Below are 11,547 nucleotides of genomic sequence, written 5' to 3'. Positions count from 1 at the left end.
TCCGGAGCCCCTCGAGCCCCCACCTCCGCCTGCCACTTTCGGGGCGCTTGGCGGTCGCCGGTGCCCGGGGCAGCGGAGTTGCCTGGCTGGACGCTCGTAGACACGGTGGTCGCTTTACAGAACCCGAGCCGGGCGGGACAGAGCTCGGACTCAGAGACGGACAAACCATGTGTGCGTGAGTGTGTGTGTGCACGTATTTCGGTGCTGTGCGCCTCTAGCGCGCTTCGGTGACACAAAGGCCGCGCCGCCGCGCAGCCAGCGCCAGCCCCGCGCGTGGTCCCCGCCCGCCGGATGTTGACGGCGTCGCCTAGCAACGGGAGATGGCGGAGCCGGGTGGACCCGCCGGCGGGTAAGCGGGGCGAGGGTCGCGGGTCTCGCAGCGCCCCCACGCCTCCCCCTTGCCGTAGCCTCCGGGCTACGTCCCTTCCCCTCACGCCCCCTTCCCCGCACCTGCGCCCCTCCCATCCCCGCTCCGTTGGGCTTTCCAGCCTCCCCCCAACCCCGCCACCCCCAAGCCTCTGTGCCCCTTCCCGTCTCCAATCTCTTTGTCAGCGTCCCCCTCGCTCTGGCCGCTCCGCTCCCTGAACCCCCGTACTTGCTAGCCCCGCAGTAACCATGGCAACAATATGCTTGGCTGTGCCTGCTGAGAGGCCTGGGAGTGGGGGTCTCTGTGGGCCTGGGCCGCCCTGCCCCTCCGTCCTGGAAGGGCGGACCCCTCCCCCTCGCCAGGGCGGGGGGGGGGGGGGGGAGGGGGAGGGGGTGCGGGAGGGGAAGGGTCAGGGTCCCTGTGGCCTGGAAGCCCCTGGGTGACCGTCCTCCGCACACAGGTAGACAGTAGCCACGTAAAGATCTTGCCACCAGCCTCTGTGCTCTCAAGCTTTATTTAAAAGGACAGAAACTATTTTAAAGAATTTGACCTTTTACTTTTGATGCTTCTGTAGTGTTTCATTAAAAAAAAAAAAAAGTCGATCTATATGTACTGATATGGAAAGAATTCCAAGTTACAGAAAATGAAAAGACTAAATGGAAAACAGTATGTAGAGTGTGATCTCTAAGTGTGTGTGTTTGTGTGTGTGTGCGCGCGCGATTAAATGCATAGAAAAGTATTTGAAAGAATATACCCTTAAATCTCTTCTATTACTAGTGGTTCTCTTGAGAAGGGGAGGGAGAATCCCAGAGGATTTTCACTGTGTCACACACTTCTGGATTAGTCTGACTTTTTGAAAACATAAGCTTGTATTTTTCATTAGAAGACATAATTTTAGGAATGTAAATGATACGGCACCTGGGTGGCTCTGTGAGATGAGCATCTGACTTCAGCTCAGATCCCATGGTTTCGTGGGTTCCAGCCCCACATCAGGCTCACTGCTGTCGGTGCAGAGCCTGCTGAAGTTCAGATCCTCTGTCCCCCTCTCTCTGCCCCTCTCCCTTTGTGCTCTCCCCCCAAATAAATATTAAAAAAAAAAAAAGAATGTAAGTCATGACATTCTTGTACTATGGAAATCATGGAGAAACTAACCAAGGGTCTCTGAATTTGTCCCTTCTGTGCAACATTCTTTTATTTTGTATTTCTTTTCCCCAGTTTTGTCCCAGACACACACACACACACACACACACACATATATATATATATATATATACTCAGGGTGACTTTTCTGTTGTAATCTACTTACGCTGTTCCTTTGATGTTTCCGTAATTATTTTTCATTCATTCGTACAGCGACTTTTGTGGCACTCCCTCCCTCCATGTAACAGGTATGATCTAGTTCTGGGGTTGGTGACAAACATAACAAAGTAATGGCCAACAGCCTAGAGGGAAGGCAGATAATGAACAAGTAAATAAGAATATATACAGACACTGGGAGGTAATAAATGCTAAGAAAAAGAACACTGTTATTGGAAACTTAGACTGTATATCTGCACCCAGGTCTGAGCTAGAAGGTGAATCAACTGCTGAAGGAGAGAAGGACCAGAATAATGAAGGCGGGGACCAGAGTGTTGAAGGCGACAGGGTAAGGTTCCCTGTGGGGTGGGCTGTGTGTGCTGGGCTTGTAGTCACTGGGAATTAAAGAGTTAAGAGCTGTTCAAGAAGACCGTACAGTGATCTTGTACCTTGCACTAGAACAGACTCCATCCCATCGCAGAGAAACTCGTTTTCCTTCCTTCCCATTCTTGAGTGTTGGTGGCTAGTCAGGATGCCCCCCACCCCCGTCTCCCACTCAGATCACCCTGAGGTTTTCGGAATTCGGTTTCTATAGCAAAGGATGCAAAAATCACAAACACTGGAGGGAACAGATAAAGTGTGGAGCGTATTCTCTCAGTGACACTCAGACGTGTACAGATGCGATTTTCCCGTCCACATAATTACACAATGAAGAGTAAAACTTCACAGGGCGCCTTATACTGTGTTTCCTGATTTTTTTTCCCCCTGCCACGCATCTATAGATCCCACCAACAGAGAGGAGCAGTGACCAGAACGATGACGAGGCTGTCGATGCCGCAAAGCTTTCTGAAGACGATGAGAAAGTCACAACTGAAAGAGAGACCGAGATTGAGGGAGAGGTCGAAAGTATTGAGGAAGCGGAGACAGAAGAGGAATTTGAATCTGAAGGAGAGTTCGAATCCGATATGGAAGGCACATCACCCGAAGGGAAAGTCAGTTCTACGGATCTGGCTTCTTTGTACAAAAGTTCTGCAGAGATGCCCAGAGAGGAAGCGGGCCCCACATACCTGTACGAACATGTGGGCGGGGAAGCTGTTCCCGAAGACAGAGGAGCCCCCGGTCCATCAGAATCCAGAGAACCAGGGGACATCTCCGCACAGCCATCCCTGCAAGCCTTGGGCTTATCCGAGCAAATAGGCCGGGATGCTTCCAGACCCCAGACTAGCACGTCGGTGAGTGGCCCTGAGGTCTGTTTTATGAAAGTGTTTTATTGCCTCTGTGGTCTGTCACCCTGGGTGAAGAACTCAGGGCATGTTATAAAAACACATCGCAATTCCTGTTAGAAATTTCTTAGCAAAGTGAGGTCTTAGGACCCACTGTTGAATGCCAAGAGTTTCTGGACCTTTCTTTGGTGTTCACCAACCCTAGGTTGGGAACATTTCACGTAAGGGCATCCAGGATTCTGGTCTCCAGAACGGCACTGTCCAGTGAAACTTTTCATGATGATAGAAATGCTCCTTATCTTTGCTGTCCAACATGGTAGCCATCAGTCACATGTGGCTTCAGAGATGGAGGGACTGAATTTTTAATTAGGATTCTAATTAAATTGATATAACCACCTGTTGCTAGTGGCTACCATATTGGACAGGGCAATTCTAGATCATAATGATTATAATGACAATAGTTACTGTCTTTTAATTTTCTTTTCTTCTCTTTATTTCTTTTTATTTTTTTAATATGAAATTTATTGTCAAATTGGTTTCCATACAACACCCAGTGCTCATCCCAACAGGTGCCCTCCTCAATGCCCATCGTCCACTTTCCCCTCCCTCCTACCTCCCATCAACCCTCAGTTTGTTCTCAGTTTTTAAGAGTCTCTTATGGTTTGGCTCCCTCCCTCTCCAACTTTTTTTTTCCTTCCCCTCCTCCATGGTCTTCTGTTAAGTTTCTCAGGATCCACTTAAGAGTGGAAACATATGGTATCTGTCTTTCTCTGTATGGCTTATTTCACTTAGCATAACACTTTCCAGTTCTATCCACGTTGCAACAAAAGGCCATATTTCATTCTTTCTCATTGCCACGTAGTATTCCATTGTGTATATAAACCACAATTTCTTTATCCATTCATCAGTTGATGGACATTTAGGCTCTTTCCATACTTTGGCTATTGTTGAAAGTGCTGCTATAAACATTGGGGTACAAGTGCCCCTCTGCATCAGCACTCCTGTATCCCTTGGGTAAATTCCTAGCAGTGCTATTGGTGGGTCATAGGGTAGATCTATTTTTAATTTTTGGAGGAACTTCCACACTGTTTTCCAAAGTGGCTGCACCAGTTTGCATTCCCACCAACAGTGCAAGAGGGTTCCTATTTCTCCACATCCTCTCCAGCATCTATAGTCTCCTGATTTGTTAATGATTATCTTTGAGAGAGAGAGAAAGAGAGGGAGAGAGAGAGCACAAGGGGGGAAGGGCAGCGGAAGAGGGAGAGACCAAATCTAAAGCAGGCTCCAGGCTCTGAGCTGTCGGCACAGGGCCTGACGCAGGGCTCGAACCCACGAACCGTGAGATCATGACCTGAGCCAAAGTCGGCCCCTTAACCGACTGAACCACCCAGGCGCCCCTCTTTTTTAAATTTTTGAACAAGCATGGGATTATAGAAAAACTGAATCATGGGGGCATCTGGGTGGCTCAGTCAGTTAGGTGTCCGACTCTTGATCTCAGCTCAAGTCTTGACCTCAGAGTCAGGAGTTCAAGCCCCATGTCGGGCTCCACACTAGGCATTGAGCTGCTTAAAAAACAAAAGAAAGACAGAAAAAAGGAAAATTGAAGTATTATTAGAAGAACTTTTTATTTTTTTAACCTCGGAGAGTAAGTTGACGATCTGATGCCCCATTGCCTCCAAGTGCTTCTGTGCGTGCCTCCCGTGAACAACCAGAATATAACTATCAAAATCAGGAAATTTCATCACATTACCAAATAATCCTCAGGCCTCATTCACCAGGTGTCCAAATGATGTCTTTTGTAACAGAAGTACGTTTCAAATCACATATGGCTTTTAGCTGTCCCTTCTGTCAGGACTTAATCTTTCCTTGACTTTAATGGCCTTGACACTTTTAAAGATCACCAGCCAGCCACTTTTAAAATGTCCCTCAGTTTGGATATTCCTGGTTTTCCTCTTGATGCAATCTGGGTTATGATCCAATGGAAAGGGTTCACAGATGGATTCTATGTCCTCCTTGTGTCCTAACAGGTGGCACACAGTCATAGTTTGTCCCATTACCAATGATGTTGGTGTGGATCCCTTGATGAAAAAGTGTCATTCTTCTCCACTGCGAAGTTACCGTTTACCCCTTTGCATGTAAGAAAAATTGGGTGTGGGGGCGCCTGGGTGGCTCAGTTGGTTAAGTGTCCAACTCTTAGTTTTGGCTCAGGTCATGATCTCACGGCTAGTGAGTTCAAGCCCCACGTTGGGCTTCAAACTGACAGTGTGGAGCCTGCTTGGGGTTCTCTCTCTCCCTCTCTCTCTGTCCCTCCCCTGCTCACTCTCTCTGTCTCTCAAAATAAATTAATTAAATAAAAAGAAAAGAAAAGAAAAATTGTGTGGGAAGGTGCTCTTTTTGTTTAAGATAGGAAAGTGAGTATTTCAAATGAAGAAAAAAAATCACATTACCACCATATTTCTAGGAGTTCATATTTCTCTCAGCAGTGTGTACAGGCCCATCTTTTATCAGATTTATCCATCACTATTTTGGATTTTTTGATGGCATTTTAAATGTCTTCCAATTGTTTGTTGCTATATTGTATATAGAAACACAACTGATTTTTGTATATTGATCTTATATCCAGCAACATTGCTAAACACCCTGCTACTGAGGGGCAGAGAGAGAGGGGGAGAGAGAGAATCCCAAGCAGGCTCTGCTCTGCCAGCACAGAGACAGACCGATGCGGGGCTCCGACCCACAAACCGTGAGATCATGACCTGAGCCAAAAGTGAGAGTTTGTCACTTAACCGACTGAGCCCCCCAGGCGCCCCCAACACCCTTGTTAGTTCTATCGCTTTTTTGTTTTTGTAGAATCCATACAATGCTTCATAAGGATGATCATGTTGTTTGTGAATAAAAGCAGTTTAATCTCTTCCTTTCAAATCTAGATGCCCTTCATATCTTTTTCTTGCCTTCTTACACTGGCCAGAACTTCCAGTACAACAATGAATAGAAATTGTCCCCAATTTGGCCTATGAGAGCCCATTTAAGTTGGTCTTTGTGTCCTTCTGACGTACCCACATCATGCTTTTTTTTAACTGCCGTCATCCTTGGAGAACTTTCTCATTCTCTGGCACAGAACTGCCTGGCCCTAGAATCAGACATTTCTCCAGGAGCCTGGTTTCTTTTCATGGAAAACAGAATTTAGAAGTCAAGATTCAGGTGCCAGGTAATCTCATTGACTGGGATGTCACTATCCCCGGGATCTCTCAGTATCATACACACCACACATGCACACACCACACACACACACACACACACACACACACACACAGCTCACACCAACCCTTCTCTAACACCACTCACCCCCGAGTGGGTTCCTCTTGATGTCCTCCCTTTCCATATTCCCATGTCCTTTTTCCAACAATGGGAAGCCGAGCCCCCATTCTCCTTGATGTAGTTATTAATTTGATCAGCCCCCCGGGTGTAACCCTCACTGCCTTTCTCCACCCTCCAGTGGACCCTTCTCACCCCACCTGAACTGTGACACCCCACACTGGGACGCCCCAGTCACCCTCGTCACTGTGGGGCCAACCCCGCCCAGGTGGGCCCCAGGATGTTTGGGCTCTGACTCTGTGCCAGGCTATCGTCTGTGGGGACTCCTGTCTCCAGGCCCAGGCCTGTCACCTGTGCGGTGATGACCCCCCCACAGGGACGGTCTCTGGAACCAGCCCTCCTCACCCCACATTAGGCCAGCCCCACCTGCTGGCTTCAGGTTTGAGTTGTTCTGGAAGGAAAGCAAGGAGCAGGGTTACATTCCTCTATCTTCGACTCTGGGCTGGACGCGCCTACACCCTTGACGTTGCTGTCTCAGTGAATCTGACAACAACCCTGTGGGGAAGGAACTATGATTATTGTACAGATGAGGGAACGGGCGGACAGACTTCCCTGCCCAGAGTCGCACAGCTGTGATGGTTGCTCTCGATGCAAAGCCACCATTCTGAACCTCAAAGCAAAGATCCTGCCCCACCTGATGAACCCTAGAGAGTTAATAGCTTTGGAGAATAACATGGTTTGATGCCCACTAATTAAACTCAGAAGAGCAAGTGTCTCCACCTCGTAAGATGTCCAGAAGATGGGAAGTGTGGGCCACTTGGTGATGTGAGCTGTAAACTCAGCGTGCGTCCGTGGGTCTAGTTTCTAGAAAACGCACAGGGAAACAGTTTCCAAGTGTGATCAGCCAGAAGGGCAGAGACAAACCTGAGAGGGAGCCCGATTTTCCTTCCTCTCAACTGGTGCTCAGTCTTTAGAAAGAAGAGGAATTGCGGGGAGGGAGCTGCCAAGTGCATCGGCCTCTGGATGCCTCGTTGAATTCTCAGGGGGAGAAGCCTTTTCTGGACACCGCAGAGGTGGGCTTTTGACTCTGGGCCCCCATTACTGTCATTACGGTTCTGGACGCCTCGGGGGTGGTTTCTAGAATCGGCATCATCTGAGGAAGTATTAGAAAGAGCACAAGCTGAGGGTTGAGGCATCCCAAGTCTGCACCTGCCCTTGGCCGACTGTGGGAACTTGAGGCAAGGTCCTTAGCTGCTGTGAGGCTGCTTCCTCCCCACCCCCCCCCCCGCCCCCCCTCCCACCACCAGATAACAGAAGTGACTCCTATCACCTCCTCACGGGGTGTTGTGCGGGGTCATTGTTGTTACCAATACCCACCAGTTCAGCACCAGCAATAATTATCATCAACAGTAATATAATTGCAAGAGTTATCTTTTAAAGCTAAAACGCAGGCAGGCATTTTTATCGAGAGAAGATGTTTTCTTTTCTTCTTTCAAAAATTAATTTATTTTTTAATTTACATCCAAGTTAGTTAGCATATAGTGCAACCATGGTTTCAGGAGTAGATTCCTTAGTGCCCCTCCCCCATTTAGCCCCTCCCCCCTCCCACCACCCCTCCAGTAACCCTCAGTTTGTTCTCCATATTTAAGAGTCTCTTATGTTTTGTCCCTCTTCCTCTTTTTATATTATTTTTGCTTCCCTTCCCTTATGTTCATCTGTTTTGTATCTTGAAGTCCGCATATGAGTGAAGTCATATGATATTTGTCTTTCTCTGACTAATTTCGCTTACTATAATACCCTCTAGTTCCATCCACGTAGTTGCAAATGGCCAGATTTCATTCTTTTTGATTGCCGAGTAATATTCCACTGTATAGATATACCACATCTTCTTTATCCATTCATCCATCGACGGCCATTTGGGCTCTTTCCATACTTTGGCTATTGTTGAGAGCACTGCCATAAACATGGGGGTGCATGTGTCCCTTCGAAACAGCACACCTGTATCCCGTGGATAAATGCCTAGTAGTGCAATTGCTGGGTCGTAGGGTAGTTCTATTTTTAGTTTTTTGAGGAACCTCTATACTGTTTCCCAGAGTGGCTGCACCAGTTTGCATTCCCACCAGCAGCGCAAAAGAGGTCCTCTCTCTCCACATCCTCGCCAACATCTGTTGCTGCCGGAGTTGTTAAGGTTAGCCATTCTGACAGGTGTGAGGTGGTATCTCATTGTGGTTTTGATTTGTTTTTCCCTGATGATGAGTGATGTTGAGCATTTTTTCATGTGTCTGTTGGCCATCTGGATGTCTTCTTTGGAGAAGTGTCTGTTCATGTCTTTTGCCCATTTCTTCACTGGGTTATTTGTTTTTTGGGTGTTGAGTTTGATAGAGAGAAGACTTTTTCTTATCAAGATGTCCCTAAAGTGGAATGGTTTGGAAAAAAGAAGTACAAGCAACCCTCTTGCCTGGGGCTGAGGCTTTCCAGCAGCCTTTTGTACAGAGGAGGCTCAGAAATGTTGCTTACCATCCTCAGGGAGATCAGCATCTGGAAGTAAAGAACCCCACGTGTAAAACACACGTCCATACCTCAGCATGTACACTTTGCTACAGTTCTAGACCGGCAGAGACCATTCCTGAATTCCTGGGATCGGGGGCGTAGATGTTTTCCATTTTGCAAAAGCCAAATAACCTTTATATATCCAAATGGTTTTCTTTTGTTTTAGCAATTACGTTGAACTTTGAACACTGTAATAGGTCAGAATCAAGTAACTTCAGTCCTGATTAAGCCCTCGTTGATTTGGGTTTGGTTGTTCTTGCTCTAGAAATCCTCGCACGAAGAGCTCCAGCAAAAAGTCTTCCCTCTGGGGACACGACACCATCTCCGACTGAGCCAGGGAAGTAGCATCACATCCTCGGACCTTGACGAGCTGCTCTTGAGCACGAAAGAACCCTTCACGCAGGAGCCAGGTACCACGGCACCCGCCGGGCCGTCCCGTCCCGCCCACGGGATAAGCCCCTTCACATCCCCTTCGGTGTGAGTGGTGCCACTCATTCGCCACCTGTTACCTCATTTCTTGTTTAGCTATGAGCCTAAAGGCAAAAATGTTATTAATAGGTATTATTCACTCTGTCACATCGCGTTTAATCCTTACAGTAACCTGATGACGTAGGAACCAGTCTCCCATTTTACAAAGATCCTAAGAGTCATTTAGTGGCCTATCGAGTAAGTGGCAGAAGCAAACCGTGACTGAGATCCGATGACGTCCCAAACCACAGCCCCTGACTGCCACTTCCTGCTGCCTCCTGGTCTCACAGAGGGGCTCGGCCACAAGATCCTCCAGTGTATGTGTTTTCTGAGTTTCAGAGGCTTGCTCGGCACGCCCTGTCCCCTATCCCAGTGTGGTGGACGTGGGAAAAGCAAATCGGGGTATTTCTTATTCCTTACGGTACATGTGCGTGGATGGTCCAGCTAACAAAGCCCTGTATCACTCCACAAGTGACCCAAAGATAGCTCACATCTGAACGAGTTAAAAACAGAACAGGATCTCTCTGGCTCAGGTGGATAGGGAAGCTGGAAGTCGAGCCTCACAGATATTTCATTTCTTGTCAATCTTGTCAGCCGTCTCCCATCAAAACCAAAACAAAACAATGTAGTCCCTCGGTAAGGAGCCAACTGTCACCCAATATTCCCTATCTGTGTCTAGAGAAGTATCTACAAAACATCTTTCCTTCTTGGAATATATTAAAGGTAATATACATTACCTTTTTAAAATTTTTACCTTCTTTACAATTTTTTTGAGTGAGAGATAGAGAGCAAGCAGGGCAGGGGCAGACAGAGAGGGAGACAGAATCCCAAGCAGGCTCTGTGTTGTCAGCACAGAGCCCAACACGGGGCTCGAGCTCACAGATGGTGAGATCGTGACCTGAGCCGAAATCAAGAGTCAGATGCTGAACGGGCTGAGCCACCCAGGCGCCCCTACATTACCTTTAAAATGTGATCCTTTCATGCGCGCGCAATCAAAACTAAAAATAAATAAATAAAGTGTGATCCTTTTTATGGATCATGGAAATCGACACATAGAAGATTCACGAACAGAAGACCCTGGAAGCAGCACTTCTGAGCCCCAACCCCCTGGACGTTTGTCTCTCTTTTCCACCGTGTTGCACGCGGTTGGAAATCAGCCTCGCCTGATGGCGTCTGCAAGTGGCCTCGTTAAGCACCGTACTAGCCCCTCAACAGGGCTTGCTGTCCCCCCAGCTGTCCCCCCTGAGGAGCCTGATGCCGCGCCCGAGGGAGAGGCCGTGCCCGCCTTCCTGGACCAGATCCAGCAGCTAAGCCCTCCCAAGGAGGAGACTGTAGACGGAACAGAGTCCGAGGGCAGCGACGAGGCGGAGGAGGACAGAGCCCCTCTGGTGGTTCTGGACCCAGACCACGTAAGGACATGCTCCCAGGCCTTGCTGGCGCCCTGCACACACGGGGAGCTCCCCACGCCCCACCCCAGCCCCGCGCGCCCCTCACCCTCTCGGCAGTTTGTCTGCACGGTTTGGGCCGCTGCTCTGTGAGGCGTCTTCTCCTGTCTTGCCAAGTCTCAACCTTGGCACTGGTGACATTGGGACCGGGTCACTCTCTGGGGGCGGGGGGGGGACTGTCGGACACAGCATCCCTGGCTCCAGGCGCTGGATGCCAACAGCGCCCCTGCCCCTTAGCCGTGACAGCCAGAAATGTCTCCAGATACTGCTGGACGTCGGGTGGGGGCACGGTCACCCCCACTCAGAGCCACCGCTTGGAGCGAACCTACCAGGTTATGAGCTCCCTGGCCGCCCCCTCTGGCGAGCGGGAAGGCAGATCTTGACCGGCCGAGCCCATTTGGACAGTCGCGGTGCCCCCCCTCCCCCCCCACCAGGAGAGGATCGGCAGTTGCTCTGGGAAAAGGGGCTCCGTGCTCATTCAGCGCTGGCGACCCAGGTCCATCACCCGTCTCATCTCCAGGGAAGTGGGGGAGGGGGGTACCAGGACCACCACCCCAGCTCACCCAGGCCTTCCCCCAAAATAATGCGCTCAAGCCTTCAGTGCCTGGGACAGGGCCATGAGTGCCTTTAATCTGTGGCTGGCAGAGTAGGTCTCCGGGCAGAAGCGGGGAGCACCCGGCGTGGAAGTCCTTTCTGTGCCCCCAGGGAGACCTCTGGCGACCTAGGCTGTGCCCTGCATAGGCCAGGAGAGTGACCCCGGCCGGCTTCTCTGTCGTTTTAGCCCCTGATGGTAAGGTTCCAGGCTGCCCTGAAGAACTATCTCAACCGACAGATAGAGAAGCTGAAACTGGAACTTCAAGAGCTGGTGCGTATCTGTCCAGCA

General features: G+C 49.4%; 1 protein-coding gene across 2 annotated transcripts in view; it reads left to right on the top strand.

The window, feature by feature from the left end:
- The first annotated feature begins 293 nt into the window (after positions 1-293).
- CCDC40 (coiled-coil domain containing 40) overlaps positions 294-11,547 on the top strand; it is a 41,925-nt gene continuing 30,671 nt past the window's right edge. For both annotated transcript variants that reach the window (XM_049635545.1, XM_049635546.1), the window contains exons 1-6: positions 294-349; positions 1,928-2,012; positions 2,446-2,895; positions 9,017-9,161; positions 10,453-10,628; positions 11,446-11,529. In XM_049635545.1, coding sequence (XP_049491502.1) covers positions 321-349; positions 1,928-2,012; positions 2,446-2,895; positions 9,017-9,161; positions 10,453-10,628; positions 11,446-11,529 — 969 coding nt within the window. In that variant the 5' untranslated portion in view covers positions 294-320. The remainder of the gene's footprint in view (positions 350-1,927; positions 2,013-2,445; positions 2,896-9,016; positions 9,162-10,452; positions 10,629-11,445; positions 11,530-11,547) is intronic.

Source organism: Panthera uncia, chromosome E1 (assembly GCF_023721935.1).
Source record: "Panthera uncia isolate 11264 chromosome E1, Puncia_PCG_1.0, whole genome shotgun sequence".
NCBI classification, from domain to species: Eukaryota; Metazoa; Chordata; class Mammalia; order Carnivora; family Felidae; genus Panthera; species Panthera uncia.
The sequence above is the reverse complement of the archived record's forward strand: the minus strand, read 5'-3'. Positions and strand labels throughout refer to the sequence as shown.